At 43.4% G+C, this 18,683-nt stretch overlaps 1 protein-coding gene across 1 annotated transcript in view; it reads right to left on the reverse strand.

The window, feature by feature from the left end:
- Nucleotides 1-1,211: 1,211 nt before the first annotated feature.
- Nucleotides 1,212-18,683, reverse strand: part of LOC126267668 (oligodendrocyte transcription factor 2-like) — an 83,191-nt gene continuing 65,719 nt past the window's right edge. Inside the window, exon 2 of the mRNA XM_049972969.1 lies at nucleotides 1,212-1,395. Within this exon, the coding sequence (XP_049828926.1) occupies nucleotides 1,212-1,395 (184 nt within the window). The remainder of the gene's footprint in view (nucleotides 1,396-18,683) is intronic.

Raw genomic sequence — 18,683 nt, forward strand, 5'->3', positions numbered from 1 at the left:
TCGCGAATTTTGCTAAGAGAGGCCTTGTAGGATAATATCGCTGTAGTCAATGATTGGGAGTACAAGCGTTTGTACTAATTTCTTTTTCAGATCTATAGGGAAGAGTTTTTATATTTTTGGAGGACACGAAGGGATGCTGATGCTTTTTTTTTTTGCACACTGCAGTTAGTGCTCTGTCCAATTTAGATTGTAATCTATTATTACTCCCAAACTCTTTACTGAGGGAGACAAGTTAATATTTTTTCCATTTAGGATAAGAGATGGTACGAATTCCCGATGTTTTGGGCTAATGAGCTTAGAGCGACCAACAAGTACCGCTTGGGTTTAGATGGGTTTAGTTTTAGTCCTATGTCCTGTGCCCATTTTGATAGTGCATCGAGGTCAGTACTGAAATGCTCAATAGCTTTCTTAAGATTGCTTGGTTTCGCACGTAGATACAACTGAAGGTCATCAGCATACATATGATATTTGCAATAGGTCAGAACCGATGACACATCGTTGACATACAGAGAGAAGAGTATAGGACCTAATACTGAGCTTTGGGGAACGCCTGACAGTACTTGCCACCATTGTGATTTTATATTCCCGAACAGGACGTGCTGCTGACCAGCAGTCATGTATGAGCGAAACCATTGCACTGCACTTGGTGAGAAATATAGACCGCTAAGTTTGGCTAGTAAGATGTCGAAGTCGACAGCATCAAATGCTTTGCTGAAATGTAAGAAGAAAATTATAGTTGCTTCTTGTCTGCCCATGGCAATTTCAGGTCATCAGTCACCTTTAGGTGTTTTAATTCGCGGCTGAGTCTTCAGATACTTCGAAATAAAATTGATATACAAATTAGGGGTAGAGCAGATATTTGTTCCTCATCAAAAGGTCCGGAATATATCACCTGATTTTCTGCTCATAAATGATTTCTCGACTCATCCTCTGCTTCCGGCCTTGCGCGACTGCCGACTCGCTTGTCACTGTGCGTGGCGTCCTTAGGATGGTTCGTAAGATGAAACAGAGCAAAAGTACAATATTTTTGTATAGTAACAGTAAGTAATGGATATGCTTACCGCGTATATGTATACTGCCTCACCGCAATCGTAGCCATTTGTAACAGGAGGGGCCGTCGTAGATGCTGAGTGGGAGAGCATTTACTGTTGTTATTTCAGAATTTCCGAGAAGACAACAGGTACTTTGTGTAGCGTAGAGGCTGGAAGCTGTCAGAAGGGCTGCAGGAATGCGCGGACACGGACGCGTGTCGTGGCAGTAGCCACGGACGGCCAGGGCCGGTGTTTCTCGCCGCCCGACCAGCCAGTCTGAGGTATGCCGCAGCCGCCGCCTCCGCCGCCGCCGCCGCCGCCGCCTCCTTCTCCAGACGACCGCGCGCCCGACGGACGCGCAACGCTGCGCCGTTAGTCGAAACCGGCGTTGTACACCTGACAGCCGATTTTATCTCCCGTGAAGGAGAAGAAGTGGAGACACTTACACCTTCCACACAGTCCGTAACGTCCTACGCTCTCACGGCCAGTGACCTCACCGTTGGTCAACTCACCGCTCCGCTGCGAGTTAAAGTACCTTCCTCAAGGAAGAGAACCTGATAGCATCGTATTGCAGCGTTAATACTGCACTCCTGGGTCCTGTCATATCGTTGCCGGTAGCTTGTTGGCACCTAGTTAGGTCTGTTAAAATATTACCTAACTTCTTTTTTTTCGTCTCCGTTCTGGTACATAAATCCACTGTTAGTATTCTCTCGAACATTGTCCTGAATTTGTACCACACTGCAATAAGTAAAATAATAAAGCTGTCGTGAAAGACGACCTGCAGAAACATGTGGTCGTAATTGCCTGACTCCTTTTTATTTTCGGTGCGGCCCGCCACGAATTCCTTCCCTGTGCTAACCTCTTCATCTCAAAGTAACACTTGCAACCTACGTCCTCAATTATTTCCTTGACGTATTCCAATTTCTGTCTTCCTCTACAGTTTTTGCCCTCTACAGCTCCCTCTAGTACCATGGAAGTCATTCCCTCATGTCTTAGCAGATGTCCTATCATCCTGTCCCTTCTCCTTATCAGTGTTTTCCACATATTCCTCTCCGATTCTGTGTAGAACCTCCTCTTCCTTACCAAACCAGTCCACCTAATTTTCAACATTCGTCTACAGCACCACATCTCAAAAGCTTCGATTCTCTTCTGTTCCGGTTTTCCCTCAGTCCATGTTTCACTACCATACAATGCTGTACTCCAGACGTACATACTCAGCAATTTGTTCCTCAAATTAAGGCCGGTATTTGATATTAGTAGACTTCTCTTGGCCAGAAATGCCTTTTTTGCCATAGCGAGTCTGCTTTTGATGTCCTCCTTGCTCCATCCGTCAGTGGTCATTTTACTGCCTAGGTAGCAGAATTCCTTAACTTCATTGACTTCGTGACCATCAATCCTGATGTTAAATTTGTTGCTGTTCTCATTTCTACTACTTCTCATTACCTTCGTCTTTCTCCGATTTACTCTCAAACCATACTGTGTACTCATTAGACTGTTCATTCCGTTCAGCAGATCATTTCATTCTTCTTCACTTTCACTCAGGACAGCAATGTCATCAGCGAATCGTATCATTGATATCCTTTCACCTTGTATTTTAATTCCACTCCTGAACCTTACTTTTATTTCCATCATTGCTTCCTCGATGTACAGATTGAAGAGTAGGGGCTAAAGGCTACAGCCTTGTCTTACACCCTTCTTAATACGAGCACTTCGTTCATGATCGTCCACTCTTATTATTCCCTCTTGGTTGTTGTACATATTGTATATGACCCGTCTCTCCCTATAGCTTACCCCTACTTTTTTCAGAATCTTGAACAGCTTGCACCATTTTATATTGTCCAACGCTTTTTCCAGGTCGACAAATCCTATGAACGTGTCTTGATTTTCCTTAGCCTCTTCCATTATTAGCCATAACGTATGAATTGCCTCTCTCGTGCCTTTACTTTTCCTAAAGCCAAACTGATCATCACCTAGCGCATTCTCAATTTTCTTTTCCATTCTTCTGTATATTATTCTTGTAAACAGCTTCGATGCATGAGCTGTTAAGCTAATGTGCGATAATTCTCGCACTTGCCAGCTCTTGCCGTCTTCGGAATTGTGTGGATGATGCTTTTCCGAAAGTCAGATGGTATGTCGCCAGACTCATATATTCTACACACCAACGTGAATAGTCGTTTTGTTGCCACTTCCCCTAATGATTTTAGAAATTCTGATGGAATGTTATCTATCCCGTCTACCTTATTTGACCGTAAGTCCTCCAAAGCTCTTTTAAATTCCGATTCTAATACTGGATCCCCAATCTCTTCTAAATCGACTCCTGTTTCTTCTTCTATCAGACCAGACAAATCTTCACCATCATAGAGGCTTTCAATGTATTATTTCCACCTATCTGCTCTCTCCTCTGCATTTAACAGTGGAATTCCCGTTGCACTCTTAATGTTACCACCGTTGCTTTTAATGTCACCAAAGGTTGTTTTGACTTTCCTGTATGCTGAGTCTGTCCTTCCGACAATCATATCTTTTTCGATGTCTTCTAATTTTTCCTGCAGACATTTCGTCTTAGCTTCCCTGTACTTTCTATTTATTTCATTCCTGAGCGACTTGTATTTCTGTATTCCTGATTTTCCCGGAACATGTTTGTACTTCCTCCGTTCATCAATCAACTGAAGAATTTCTTCTGTTACCCATGGTTTCTTCGCAGCTACCTTCTTTGTACCTATGTTTTCCTTCCCTACTTCTGTGATGGCCCTTTTTAGAGATGTCCATTCCTCTTCAACTGTGTTGCCTACTGCGCTATTCCTTATTGCTGTATCTATAGCGTTAGAGAACTTCAAACGTATCTCGTCATTCCGTAGAACTTCATTGAATGCCTGACTCATGAATGCGATATAATTTTAACGACAAATTATCTAAGACATGGTCGCCAAGTTTCTCAAATGGTTCGATAACACTTTCTCTGTTTACAGAAAAGAATTGTATAGCACGAGGGCCCCAATACGACACTTTGAATGGGGAGAGTAAGAGGGTTCAAAATGGTTCAAATGGCTCTGAGCACTATAGGACTTAACATCTGAGGTCATCAGTCCCCTAGAACTTTACTGCATTAATAGCGAATCTCTTCTAATGCTTTTCGTAATCTAACTCCCTCAGCATGGCCTGATTTAATTCAACATTCCATTACCATTGCTTTGCTTTTGTTAATGATCATCTAATAACTTCCTTTCAGCTGCACTTCCCTGACAGAATTACAAGTAGCGATCAAACAGTTTCTGTTTGAGGTCGTTGCTGCAGCGTATGCGCAACGTACCCGACTCTGATGCGGGTATACAAGCACTGACTTGTAGGCAAGGGATTGGTGCAGTATTACGTGTCTTTCCGGCGTGCGTGCGGTAAATCCGGGAACGTGAACTAAGACGACGTGTTGCCAGACGCATTCAAACCGGGTCAAAGTGCTGTTATTCTTTTCTTGGCTACCGTAAGAACAATTAAAGGCAGACATCTGTCGGAGAACGAAGAATGTGTATAGGACAGCACATCTGTTGAAAATCATAGTTGTGGAATGGTGCGCGAATGATAATCCACATCCCCATGCTGCAAATGTCAAGTATGAGGAACTGGAGCATCCGTCCTATAGTCCTGATCTCACCCCTTGCTATTATGACGCCTTCGGTCCCTTAAAAAAGGTCGTGCAGGATCGACGATTCCCGTCGGGCGACGATGTGCAGCTGGCTGTTACGGACTTCTTCACGCACCGGGACGCTGTGTTTTACCAAACTGGTATCTTCAACCTGGCACGTCGATAGGATGATGGCCTCAATCCTCACTGAGATTTGTCTGATTCGCATTCCAATTCTGGACTGTAAGGTCTTCGAACAGAAACTTTTTGTTTGATATAGAAAAGAGCCAAAGCTGCAAGATTCAGTGTTTTTTATTTAATTGATGGCTAGTTCCAGGTTACCTGCAACTATTTTTCACACAGTCCTGTGAGACGGAAAGTTAGAATTACAATTTATCCACTAAACTGTTACAAAGATAGAGGACACATTACAGGAGACGGAGCACATCGTACCAGGATATACGTACCAAACAGACAACACGGTATATTCTGTAGTCAGCGTTTGGACTGGACATACACTTACATCAAAACCAAGATTCCCAATAAACACTGGCGGGACAAACATACAACTGACAATCGATTTCCTATGCTGCCACAGGGAAAACTTCAGGTAGGGGGCTACCTGTAAGAATGCAGGGAATTTGTTTATAACAGTTTCCAATCACCAAGGACAAAAAACAAATACAATAAGAGTCGACTACAACATTTCAGATTTTTAAAATTTTTCCGAAACAGCTGCACATTTCAATGCTCTTTCATTTTTTTTTTCGAAAACAGGAGGACAATTAAAAGTAATGAACAGTAAACAACAGCAGCGCCACAAACGGCCTACACAAACAAAAGTCTTATGCTATGGAGACACATAACATCGTTCATTGTGAACCATAAATAGCGTGGAAACAAACATATTATGAGATGGGAACAGTGTATTATATTCTTTCTTATTTAATCTTTCTTTTCACTAATAATAAAGAAAGATTAAATAATATAATAAATATATTTTATACAATTATGTAAATTAATATAATATGATCACCTTTCGAATGTGGAACAGTGGAAGAAACAACCTAGCGTTTTAATTTTTGTCTGGAGGTGCGTGGAGGGAATGATTCATGTTTCCGACTAACAGCAGGAGTTGTCCGAATGTAGGGGCCTGTTGGGATGCAGGAATGTAGCTGACTTAACCGTGTCATCCTCTAGACTGTCGAATAGCGAACTAAAACTTAGTGTATGTTGGACTGCTTTCGTGATGGCGTGCAAATTTGAGAAGGTTCAATATGGACGATTGTTTACGCTGGATCATTATTCTCTCCCATGTAAATTGTTCGGTTGACTGCTTCTGTACATTTCGCGCCTTTATTTTCGATTGTGTAGTGCACATGTAGCACGTGAAAGATTAGTGGAAGACACGTTTGGTGGTTCTCTAGACAAGAGAAATACCTTAGCTGGCTTCGTAAATTATAAGAATGATTTGGAATCTGTTACATCCCCGACTTCGGTATTTGCGAGTGGAAATATACGTTTCCGCTATTATTATCGGATTGTCACATAAAGATCTACGCAGATGGGATACGTTTCTAGGTACTAAGTGGTTTACAGCACCCTGCACCTCGCTAAAGTTTCGGGTTTCTTAGGAAATAATTTCCAGTCCATACCTTCGGAATTGTACTGTGCAAACGATTGGTAGCATACTGCTATGTGATTTATATCGAGAAGTATCGCCTAAATGGTATAATATTGTGGCAAACCATATCAAAATACATGTGTTCTTGTAATCCCAGAGTCTGGAGATAGGTCTAGAAAGCAAGCAGGCAAGCAAATAGGTCGTGGCCAGAAACAGTGATGCCTTTGTGCCAAGGGGAACCGACCCAGGCTTTATAGAACAGTCTTTGCGGTATATTTACGAGTGTCTGGTGGTCGGTACTGCGTGCCCGGTCGTGAGTGAGGTATAGATTCAGCACATTGATAGCTGTTAGGGAAATGAAAGATTTTTTTTTTTTACATGGAGAATTATGTGCACTGTACACGCTGAGGTAGGGGAGACCGGGAGAAGTTGTTACAAATTTTTTTTTTGAATCTCGTATACCTCGACACAAAACACGTATGTCGATTGGACAGATGCCAGAAGTTAGCCCATTATTTAGTCTTCACATTGAAATTATTGTCATAAATGTAAGCTCAGATTGTTAAGGTCTGTATCAACTTTTTTTGCTAACTTGTATGATGTAACAACCTACCCCACTGTGGAGCATCTTGTTACACTATATGGGGTTAGTTGTTACATAATAATTAAGAAAAAATATACATTTGGTTCCATAACAGAGATTTATTTAATCATTAGTTTTAATGCAAGAGGTGGTAACAAATCATAAAACTTGACACTCATTACTAATACTGACATACGGTCATCATTAATGTGATGAAGAAATATCAAGTTCATTATCAGAGCTACAGTTTTTACAAATAAAGAAACTGTCATGCTTGGCACACCTATCATGTGCCCACCTTCTACATTTTGTGCATTGTAGCCATGTGGTTGGTGGTCTTGACAGAGAGTATGGTTCCATACAATGAATACACACGCAGTCGTCTTCCTCATCAGATGATTCTACGATCTCACTTTTTCGTTTCCCCGTTTTCGCTTTCTTATTTTTATTTTTCGGCGCCAACGCCAGTCGTCATCTTGCAGGTTTCTTTTGTCTACTTGCTTCAACTGTCAATGCTGCTTTTACTGGTGAATCAGTCAGGATAGCACTCACTCGTTTATTCCTTCTTACTGTTTTCTTGCGGGCAGGAACTTTCCGGAAAGGCCTCAGCTCTTCAGGTGGCACATGTGCGTGTATGGAGTTTGCAGAACCAACTGTTGAGGTGCAAGGCGTCGGACTTGATTCCACACTTGTTGATGTGCTGGGAACGCCATCCCCTACTGAGTTCGTAAGAGACACAGAAAGCAGTGTTTCATCTTCCCTGTATGGGCGGTCCGTCACGGTAGAAGGCAAAAATTCATCGTCTGTAAAAATGTCTCTGTTAAATGGCCATATTCCAGACACTTGAAATCCAGCCTTGATGTTTCTTGGCGTAGCAGCGCTAAGCAATGATTGTTTAGCTATAAATGGAATGTCATATATTTTTTAAATGGGCCAAACACAGCTCTTTCTAAACGTTGCAATTTATGAGACGTATTTGGCGGAAAAGAGAGAAGGACAACTCCGTTTTCCTTAGCTACGTCCAACACTGAAATATCAAGGTGCGATTGATGGTTGTCCAAAAGAAGGAGAACCGGTCGCTCTCTTGCAGCCCTGGACTGATGAATGAAATGAAGCATGAACGAGCGACAATCTTGCCCTGTCATCCACCCTGACTTGCTTGTAGACCCTGCGCTACCTTCTGGCCCATTTCGAAGGAAATAATCCCTGAAGTTCTTTCTTGGAAACACAAAGAAACGCGATATTGAGTTTCCAGATGCATTTACTGCCAAGACAACAGTAACTAGAGTTCCTCTTTCAGCAGACGTTATAACAACGACCTGTTTAATTCCTTCCCTTGCTACAATTTTGGCAAGCGTTTGTACCGTGGTGACGGTAGTCTCGTCCGCATTATACACTTCTTGAAATTAAATTTGTATCGATCATAAACTTTACTTAGATTTGTAAAAAATCTACCTACATTATGCTTATTGAAACTTGTAGCCCTGCTGAGGATGGTAGCTTCTGGTGTGCGGATGGAAAGCGTTTTCTTTCGTTTGAGGAATCCTCCTAACCAGTCAGTGGAAGCTAGTTCTACATCGCTCCAACCAAAGGGAAACTTGACATTATTGTTCACGGCATATTGAAATGCCAGACTCCTCACTTCCTTCGCAGAAAGTCCATAGTGGAGCTTAGCAGCTTTCGGAATGTATTCTTCCAGTTCTGCTTCTTGTTCGTCTGAGAAAACCTGCCGAGATCGCTTATAACCAACGTTTGGCACAAGCATCTCTCCCGATTCTGAAAGTAAGCAGACAAGAAAAATTATAATAGGTTGTTACAGGCTGCGATTTCCTGCGCGTATCTGTTATGTCAGAAGAGATTAATTTGCTTAGATATATCGATGTATTTGCACGTTATATAACGACAATAATCTACAACGCCACAGTTGGCGACGTTGACAATGAAAAATAAGCTGCCTACCTCTCTTTGTTGATTCCATTCGCTTACAAAACTTCTGCAGCGTCATAAAATTTATATTGTACTTTTGGGCAGCTTTCCACAGTGAAGAAAAGCCGCTTAGAACTTCATTTGTCGCTTCAGCATATGTTTCCTTGGGAATAGTGCCTCTGTCAGTCTTCTTCTTATAATTACTCATTATACCTGTAGACAGACTTAATTGCTTACACTGAAGGAAAGAAAAACTCTTTGGGGCAAGTTGTTACACCGTGCCCCAAATTCACACAGAGTAAAAACATTACTCCAGCACAGGGAAAACATGTTTTCTGACACTAGCGCCTTATTACCAACTGACAGCTGATGTAGGTAGGATGGGAGGAGTGTGTGCTACCATCTGGCGGAGCAACGAGTAAACTGCTCTAGCGCGGAAATTTTCATTGTCAAATAACAACTTGCCCCGTGTAACAACTATCCCCGGTCTCCCCTACGTTCCAGAACCACAGCTGTAAATACACTCCTGGAAATGGAAAAAAGAACACATTGACACCTGTGTGTCAGACCCACCATACTTGCTCCGGACACTGCGAGAGGGCTGTACAAGCAATGATCACACGCACGGCACAGCGGACACACCAGGAACCGCGGTGTTGGCCGTCGAATGGCGCTAGCTGCGCAGCATTTGTGCACCGCCGCCGTCAGTGTCAGCCAGTTTGCCGTGGCATACGGAGCACCATCGCAGTCTTTAATACTGGTAGCATGCCGCGACAGCGTGGACGTGAACCGTATGTGCAGTTGACGGACTTTGAGCGAGGGCGTATAGTGGGCATGCGGGAGGTCGGGTAGCCGTACCGCCGAATTGCTCAACACGTGGGGCGTGAGGTCTCCACAGTACATCGATGTTGTCGCCAGTGGTTGGCGGAAGGTGCACGTGCCCGTCGACCTGGGACCGGACCGCAGCGACGCACGGATGCATACTAAGACCGTAGGATCCTACACAGTGCCGTAGGGGACCGCACCGCCACTTCCTAAAATTAGGGACACTGTTGCTCCTGGGGTTTCGGCGAGGACCATTCGCAACCGTCTCCATGAAGCTGGGCTACGGTCCCGCACACCGTTAGGCCGTCTTCCGCTCACGCCCCAACATCGTGCAGCCCGCCTCCAGTGGTGTCGCGACAGGCGTGAATGGAGGGACGAATGGAGACGTGTCGTCTTCAGCGATGAGAGTCGCTTCTGCCTTGGTGCCAATGATGGTCGTATGTGTGTTTGGCGCCGTGCAGGTGAGCGCCACAATCAGGACTGCATACGACCGAGGTACACAGGGCCAACACCCGGCATCATGGTGTGGGGAGTGATCTCCTACACTGGCCGTACACCTCTGGTGATCGTCGAGGGGACACTGAATAGTGCACGGTACATCCAAACCGTCATCGAACCCATCGTTCTACCATTCATAGACCGGCAAGGGAACTTGCTGTTCCAACAGGACAATGCACGTCCGCATGTATCCCGTGCCACCCAACGTGCTCTAGAAGGTGTAAGTCAACTACCCTGGCCAGCAAGATCTCCGGATCTGTCCCCCATTGAGCATGTTTGGGACTGGATGAAGCGTCGTCTCACGCGGTCTGCACGTCCAGCACGAACGCTGGTCCAACTGAGGCGCCAGGTGGAAATGGCATGGCAAGCCGTTCCACAGGACTACATCCAGCACCTCTACGATCGTCTCCATGGGAGAATAGCAGCCTGCATTGCTGCGAAAGGTGGATATACACTGTACTAGTGCCGACATTGTGCATGCTCTGTTGCCTGTGTCTATGTGCCTGTGGTTCTGTCAGTGTGATCATGTGATGTATCTGACCCCAGGAATGTGTCAATAAAGTTTCCCCTTCCTGGGTCAGTGAATTCACGGTGTTCTTATTTCAATTTCCAGGAGTGTAGGAGACATATCCTGTACTTTGCTCGGTGTCACTGACAGTGGCAGCAATCCTAATAGTTAATTACAATTACACTGATAAATACGTGCCTGGTTCCAAATATTCTTGTGAGCCTGGTGTTGACCGTAGAAAGCACATCAGCAAGGGAGCAGGTAAGGGCGAGAAACAGCATCTCAGCAGATACTGTTACTTGCCCAGCCATTGTACACCAGTTCAGGCAGTCCGAGAAAGATTCTCACCTATGATGATTTGGCTTGTAGCTCCCTGGATGTGTAAATAGTGAACTAATACCGAGTTTGCATTGAGTCGCCTTCAGGACTACACGTGTCGCGAGTATACTCTGTGGATATTTGAGAAGATTCAATACGACAGGTGTTTATGCTGGGAGTATTGATGGCGTTCGAACTCCTACCACTCAGGCCCTCCTGGGATGTGGGGTCGTCCACAGCTGGCTGGTCTCTTTCTGACTGACATGCCCTTCTGTTGCTGTCGTCATGTGCCGCGTTTATGGCGTCCGTTTCCTCCACTGGCACTCCACAGCAGCATTGTGGGTACGTGGAATGTGTTTGACGATCTGTAGACCACTTTTTCAGGGTTTAACTGTCAGTGCAATATGGCGATCTGTACAAAATAGTTTTTTCGCTGAAAGTCTCGTCTACAGAAAAAAAGAAGGCGGACTGTGTTTCCACACCAGCAGAATTAGTAATTTGACAGGTAAATTGAGTAAGAGCCAGTCAGAATGCTCCATTCATTCACGAGACATCCTTTGTGTTGGGACATAGGAGTCTCTACAGACTGGTTAGAACAAGATAAAAGGCAAGTTATCTACAGAAAGTTCTGAGTGTAACGTCATGTATTCTTCGTTTATGTGTTCAAAGACAGGTTGAAGCAGACCATCCATCTCCAGCATGATACTGTCGCTCGTCTGACATGGTAATAGGATATCTCCAGACCAGTAGCTGTAGAACACCAAAAATTCCACCCACGCTAAGCACACATCTCATTGTGATGCGTCTACTTCCTTGGGTAGGTGCATGGCTCACATATCTCGTGTGTCCCATTAGGATCGCTAGTAACAATGCACCCTGTGCTATTCTTGGAAGCATTGCAACAGATTTCTATAGTGTGTTCAGAGAGAGAGAGAGAGAGAGAGAGAGAGAGAGACTTAGCTGTAATTTACCTACACATATGACATCAGCATAACGTTAAGAACCTTTAAGCAGTGTCTGCAAGGGTGCGCTGCTATAAAAACAGATATTGTGGCACTGGACTGGCAGGGATGCCTCAGGCATGATAGTTAGGTGAGCACATGTGCGTCCAGAAGGTGACTTGGTTCTTATTTACGTAGACATGTGATGTCAGTAAAACACTCGAAGAATTCTAACTGTATACCTAAAAATAGACACATCTTTCACCTGCTGGCTGTAGGCAGTAGCAACCTGAGAACAACGGCTCCTGTCTCTGCGCTCTTCTCTTCGGCAGTGGCTCACGTCCAGAGTTGGTGGCGTCAGTGTATGCATGAGTTGGAATCTCTGTAAGGGACAGTTTGCTGATACACTGCGGCTGACAATAGTTTCAAAGAGTTTTTTTTTGTGCAATGAGTATTGTGCACTGCATTATTTTCGGCTGTTTAAGTGTTGTGATCGTGTTTCCATAGCATTACATATGCATTATCGTTTGACAATTTATGAGTTGTTTTCATGTCCATTGCATTATTTTGTGAACAGTTGTGCAGGCTGTGCAAGCGTTATTTCTACAGTTCACGATCAGCAAGCGTGTTTGCAAAGCCTTTTACATGCATTATTTTGACAGTTTACGAGTTGTGTGCGTCTCTGCACTTCAGTGTACTGCATTATTTCAGTGATTTACGTGTAGTTTGCGGGTCTGTAGACTATTTACTGTGACCTGAAGCGCGCCAGGGTGAGTGTTTTGTTTCAGTGTAATAAATGAACTACTTGTAATCTGCCCATAAATAAATTATTACAAAATAAATAAAGTACACTCCATTCTCTCTCCAGCAGCGCAGAACAGGCTGAGTCTTTTTCCCGCCATTTTCGCCCCAAGGCTGCCTTCTTGGATTATGTCACGGAAGGGATGATAGCTCCAAATGGCAGCAGTACTGTGTACTAGATCAGTTGGACTCCAGACCTCAAATTGTTTAAATAAACGCTGTATGCAAAATAAAGACTTATGTCCAGCAGCCCAGCACAGATTGAGTCCATTCCACACCAATACCAAGGAAGAGTGGGCGGTTGGATGACTTAGGTTAGTGGAGGTAGTCCAAGTGACTTATTTTCACACAAAAATATGCAACATTTTGGAAATTTGTGGTAAAATCTTATGGGACCAAACTACTGAGGTCTTCGCTCTCTAAGCTTACATACTACATAATCTAAATGAAACTAACTTACGCTGAGGACAACACACACACACCCATGCCTGACAGAGGACTCGAACTTCCATTGGAGGGAGCCACGTGAACTTTGACAGGATGCCTCTGAGCATGTGGCTACCCTGGGTGGCTAAAAAATTTGAACTTCACGCCACAACGTCATTGCAATGTTGCCACATATCTCGACACCATCTTGGATCCGTTATCTTGAATAAATCTGGCAGCAATCCAGAGTTGGGTGACGCTCTCTTTGTCCTACTACTGCCCCTTTTACAGAAATTTCCAACCCAGATATGTATTGTACTTGGGGTCCACTGCTCGAGAGCCTGTATTGCTAACTTCTAGGACCATGGACTGCTGACGTAGTGTAACGGATTTCATCTTATGGATGATCTCCTGTGGAGTGTACATGTTTGTGTGGTTTGTATAGTCTGAAACAACTCTGAGTCTTACTTAAATACAAACTGTCCGAACTTCGAATAAACGAAAGACAGCTTTTTTCTTAACTTTTGGTGAAAGTTGACCTGCATCGTACGCTGGCGACGCATGTCAGTTTGTCATTCAGTCTCCTGCAAAAGAACTTGATTGCTGTAATTAAAGTGCAGCTACCCACAGAGGTCCAGTGGCCTGTGACTGTCGTATGGCATTGAAGCTTACTAGATATTTCGATACTTTAGTGAGGAACGATTTTCGCTCGAAAAAATTGTTCCAATTTTGTCCACGAGGTGCAAATCTGGATCTGTACACTGTTCGTATGAGGGTAGGACATCCACGCTGTCATTTGACAGGCCGTAACGTGAGTTAATAGTATGGCTATCGAGAATGGAGACCATGCGCTGTTATTGGAACTGTGTTTTGCGAACGGCAGCGTTTACAGTGCTGCATTGAGAGGGTATCGCCGACTAGAAGGCCTGAGGAGGGGTATGATACATTAAATGGAAGAAGAAGAAGTCTTAACCCGGAGGAAGTATTGAAGAGATTGTTATTGCTGTAACTGACTAATCAGCATGTGCCCTGGGTAATGCTTGTGCAGTGTCCATCCCATGGCCAACGGCACGGAAAGTTTAGCGGTCTGTATTATACTGGTATCCGTACAACATCCGGACAGTGCAGCAACTGAAACGTTCCGAATTTGCTCTTCGGTCTCTAGCATTATTTGAAGTTGATTATATGTTGCTGGGCAATATTTTGTTAAGTGGCGAGACAAATTTTACGCTACAGAGTGCAATGAATACACAGAATTGCCGAATTTGGGATGTTGTTGCAACCTGTGGCTGCACAGATATGAACAGCCCTTTGAGGCTCGCCTTCACACATTCCTCTTAAATATTTTGTGACCAAAGCCCTTCTGGCCTGTTATTTATTTTATACGTGCCATGTAAGTACTATCTCTGTCTTGTATCGTTAGTCAGTACTTACACTTTTTTATATAAAACCTTTTTCTTCACAAAAATATGTCATTTGTTATAGACCACTTTAAATGTCTAAATTCTGATGGAGGTACTCTTACAAGTGTTGAAACCTGGTAAATAAAACTAAAAAATCGTGGCAGAGGGGTCATTTGTTTCAATTTCACTTGTTAGTAATGTAACTTCAATTGACAGATATTTTTGAAAAGATAAACTTAACTTGCAATATAATTTCGCTAAAAACTGGTCAGTGTTAGTAATTCACTAAAATCAGTATCGCCTCCTTATGCACGTCATACAGTTTTTATAGAAGTTCTTGTTTATCAGTCAAAAGATTGGCATGTGCATTTCAAAGTGCATTTCAAATAGCCAGCACTGCACACTGCTGAGCTTCTACCTAGCATTTATATTTTTTTTATGTGACACCAGAACATATCGCGTTACACCGTTGCTGCTTTAGAGGTAAGACAATTTAATTTACTATGTGCACAGGAACCACAGTTATCAGTTTTGAACAGGGCCAGATGACTGAGTGCCTAAGGAGCTGAATGTATTTTGCAGTGACTGTATTACTTTATTGGTATTGGGAATAGCATTGTCCAACCAATTCGTGTACGTTTTGCTAACAATAACACAGACTAAGCACGCCACTTACACTTACAACTCCCTACACGACAATTCGAGTTCAGTAGCCATTCCACAGATCAGACATTCATTCAACGTAATCGTAAAGTTTATTATTTCATTTTTTTAAGAACGTTACAGTACAATGAGCTATCTGACTATCTTGCACTTACGAGAAACAACTTAGAGGTACTGCTTCATTCCACACACACACACAAAAACTAGGAGCGAGTGACAGCGGGGAAAGGGAGACAGATATATCACACGCTCTTGTCCGGCTCTTCGTGTTTATGTGCTACACATGCGGCTTGTATTGTATATAAATACCGGTTCCGAGAGGGAAGACGGCTCCATCTCTAAAGGAGGACAGCCGTCCTGAATGCTAGCCAGTAAATTTGAAGGAACTTTACGGCACACGGGTCTCAGCCCTGAACGTAAGTAGCAGAATTCCTCGAGAGCTCACAAACGGGATTCGCTGCAGACAGCAGCGGCATTCGTTTGCGCACAGCTGTGAATGAACAAGACGGACCGCTACTGAAAAGCGAAAGCCAAGTTGGGGGTCAACAAGCGCACAGAGATCTTTCGTCATCTACAAGAGATCGAATACTTCCGCATTTTTGTTAACAAGAACGCAGAAGATAAAGGATGGCTTTTCTGAAATTCCGTTTCTGTCATAATATACCGAGTTAAGTCACGATGTCACGCAAGTTTGGGTAATCGGGTTAGTACAATTTCATAATGTTAACGTGTATTAGCGTACACAGAAACTGGAGTAAACACTTCGATACCGTGTCCCGTAGTTCAGAAGGATCATGAGAAAGATGCTAAACGTATATTTTCCAACTGTGGATATCGATCAAATAAAAAGCTTGCCCACTATATTTAAAATTCAGGATATCAGGGTATCTCACGTTTCAGGAAGGAATTTAGAGAGAGAAAAAAGATCCTCATGAGCAATTGAATTAGAGATATCTGCCTAATATTGTGTAAGACCCTTTTAGCCTTAATGGTATTGAAACATTCCATTGATTTCTGAAATGATATTTTCTACATAGATAGTAAATGTCTTTTATGTTATGCTAATGATCATTCACAGGTATTATGCCTTTTTTCAAACGGTAGCTGATGTGAGTGAAAACAAGATGTCAAGCAGTCCAGCGACCCAAGGACAGAAAAAACACTTACGACAAGTAGTCAAGCATGAAGTTGGCTGAAACGAAAACTCATCAGTGTGAGTCATCTAAAAAATGAATATTTATGTATTTAACATAATGCAGTCTGAAAAATACTGAATACGTCCTTCAGGAAAAAGTCATTGTCTGGATGCATTGTTACGGTATAATGCGTATGATTGTTAGTACTACAACATGTAAGGTTTGTATCTATGTGCAACATGATGGTCCAGGATACCAAATGACAGCAGTGTCCCAAGCTCGCAATATTTGAATAATAAAGTCAGGGTGCATCCAGTCAATGACTTTTCCTATCCAGCATTTTGCAGCCTGCACATATTGTTCAACATGGTCACATACCTCCCTCGTGACTTACGTTATTTGTTTGTTTGTTTGACTTCAGTGCGTTCCTATGCCATTCATAAGATTAGGATGAAACTGTGATGAGTTGTTGCTTGCTCACCCACGGACGTTTTTGTGTGTGGATAAGAATCACCTACCATCTACAGGAATGGAGGTGAAAATGTGGTGACACATAAGCTGAACTGAAGCTGGTCTTGAGAAATTTCAATCAAATTTGGCATATCCATGGCGCATTATATGTTTATTTATTTATATAAAAATATTGCTGGGACCAGTACACCCCAACCACCGCAGAGGTGGGGTTGGGGAGAGAAGACGTGACATGTACTAATATTCGATAACAAAGGATGTTAGCATCAAATCCAGAGTTCAGAGTTGTGGAGAGGTGGAGGAGAGTGAGAAAACTGTGAAATATTCTAAATGAATTTCTATCAAACTGTTGGTGCACGTATTAATTGCTATCTCAGAAAATTTACTGTGACAGTATGACGAAAATACGGTGAGTAAATAGCGAACTGAGAATGGTCAGTAGAGAGTGATGAGCACTGCAGATTATTAAGCCTATTTATCACCTAAACGGTATTCTTCAACGCAAATTCTCAGAGACTAGTAGACACGGCCTAAAATTTGTCTGCAGACTTCCGCTTACACACATTAGGCCAGCAGGCACTGAATTCCACCATTTTGCTTGCACGAAGATAACACGGACGCTATGAAATTGAGGTCTCTCACGGTGTTTTCCAGAGACCAGACCGTTTCCCAAGACGTTGACGGGGAAGCAAGTTCAACAGATAAAAGGGGATATGGTGCACCCCAAAGGGGTGTTGGTAGTAATATGTGTCATAGAAAGTATATCAGCACCTAGGATGCCGATAATGAGAAATTATTCACGAGTGTACAGCAATTTAGGATTAATCTGTCCATCATCAACAGGAGGGGTCAGACTAATCGGTCGGAGGCGGGAAAGTAAACGAGAGGGAACTGAATGCGGAGTCCGCGTTCAGGTCGAAACACTGCGGCGGGCAAATAAGATGGATGTGACTTCTGAAATTTTCCCGGCGTATTTGTTCTTCTAATAATTTCCGGGTATGCAGCCGGATCCCGTCGACATTCTGCCACGATATTTCGGCCCAGAGACGTCCGGCCATCGTCAGGTGAGTACACAACTACTGAAGAGCCCAGGTGCAGTCGCGGTATTTATACCGATTCTCGCGCACGTGTTGACATGCTCGGCATAGCCGAGTTGTACGTGCTGCCCTCGGTGGTGAAAGAAAAAGATCATCTAGTCATTGAGTATCGAATGACGCTGTCTATTCCGCTGTGAATGTATAATTTTAATAACAGGATTCCAATTTTTATCCAGTTGAAAGCCGTTGTCACGATTTATAAGATTATCGGCAAGACGTATTTCCACTGACTCCTTGATTACGGAATCCCAAAATCCGGAAACCGGAGCTAAAATTTTTGTTCCATTGTATTCCATTGAATGTCCCAATGAAATACAGTGCTCTGCTACAGCCGATTTGGACGGTTGCCGCAGACGGGTGTATCTTTCATGTTCTGTACATCGTTCATGGACAGTTCTTGTCGTCTGGCCAATATATGCAGAGCCACATTCACAGGGCATTTTGTAGACGCCTGCTTTCTTCAGTTGTAAATCGTCTTTAACGGATCCAACCAGGGCCCGGTTCTTTGCTGGTGGACGGAAGATAACCTTGATTTTATTCTTCTTCAGTAATCGGCCTATTTTCGACGACACATTCCCGGCGTATGGAAGAAACGCAGTTGATTTAAAGTCGTCATCGTGGCAGAATGTCGACGGGATCCGGCTGCATACCCGAAAATTATTAGAAAAAAAAAAGGATGGATGTCTTCATTTTCCTATCGGAGAAACCCAATCCTCCAAGCTCTCGAGGCCCGGCCATGACGAAGACCTGCGCAACGTAATATACTTTACTGAAGACATAGCTCTCTAAAACCCGTACCTTGTGAAGGAGGCTAAG

The sequence above is a fragment of the Schistocerca gregaria genome, chromosome 4 (assembly GCF_023897955.1).
Source record: "Schistocerca gregaria isolate iqSchGreg1 chromosome 4, iqSchGreg1.2, whole genome shotgun sequence".
NCBI lineage: Eukaryota > Metazoa > Arthropoda > Insecta > Orthoptera > Acrididae > Schistocerca > Schistocerca gregaria.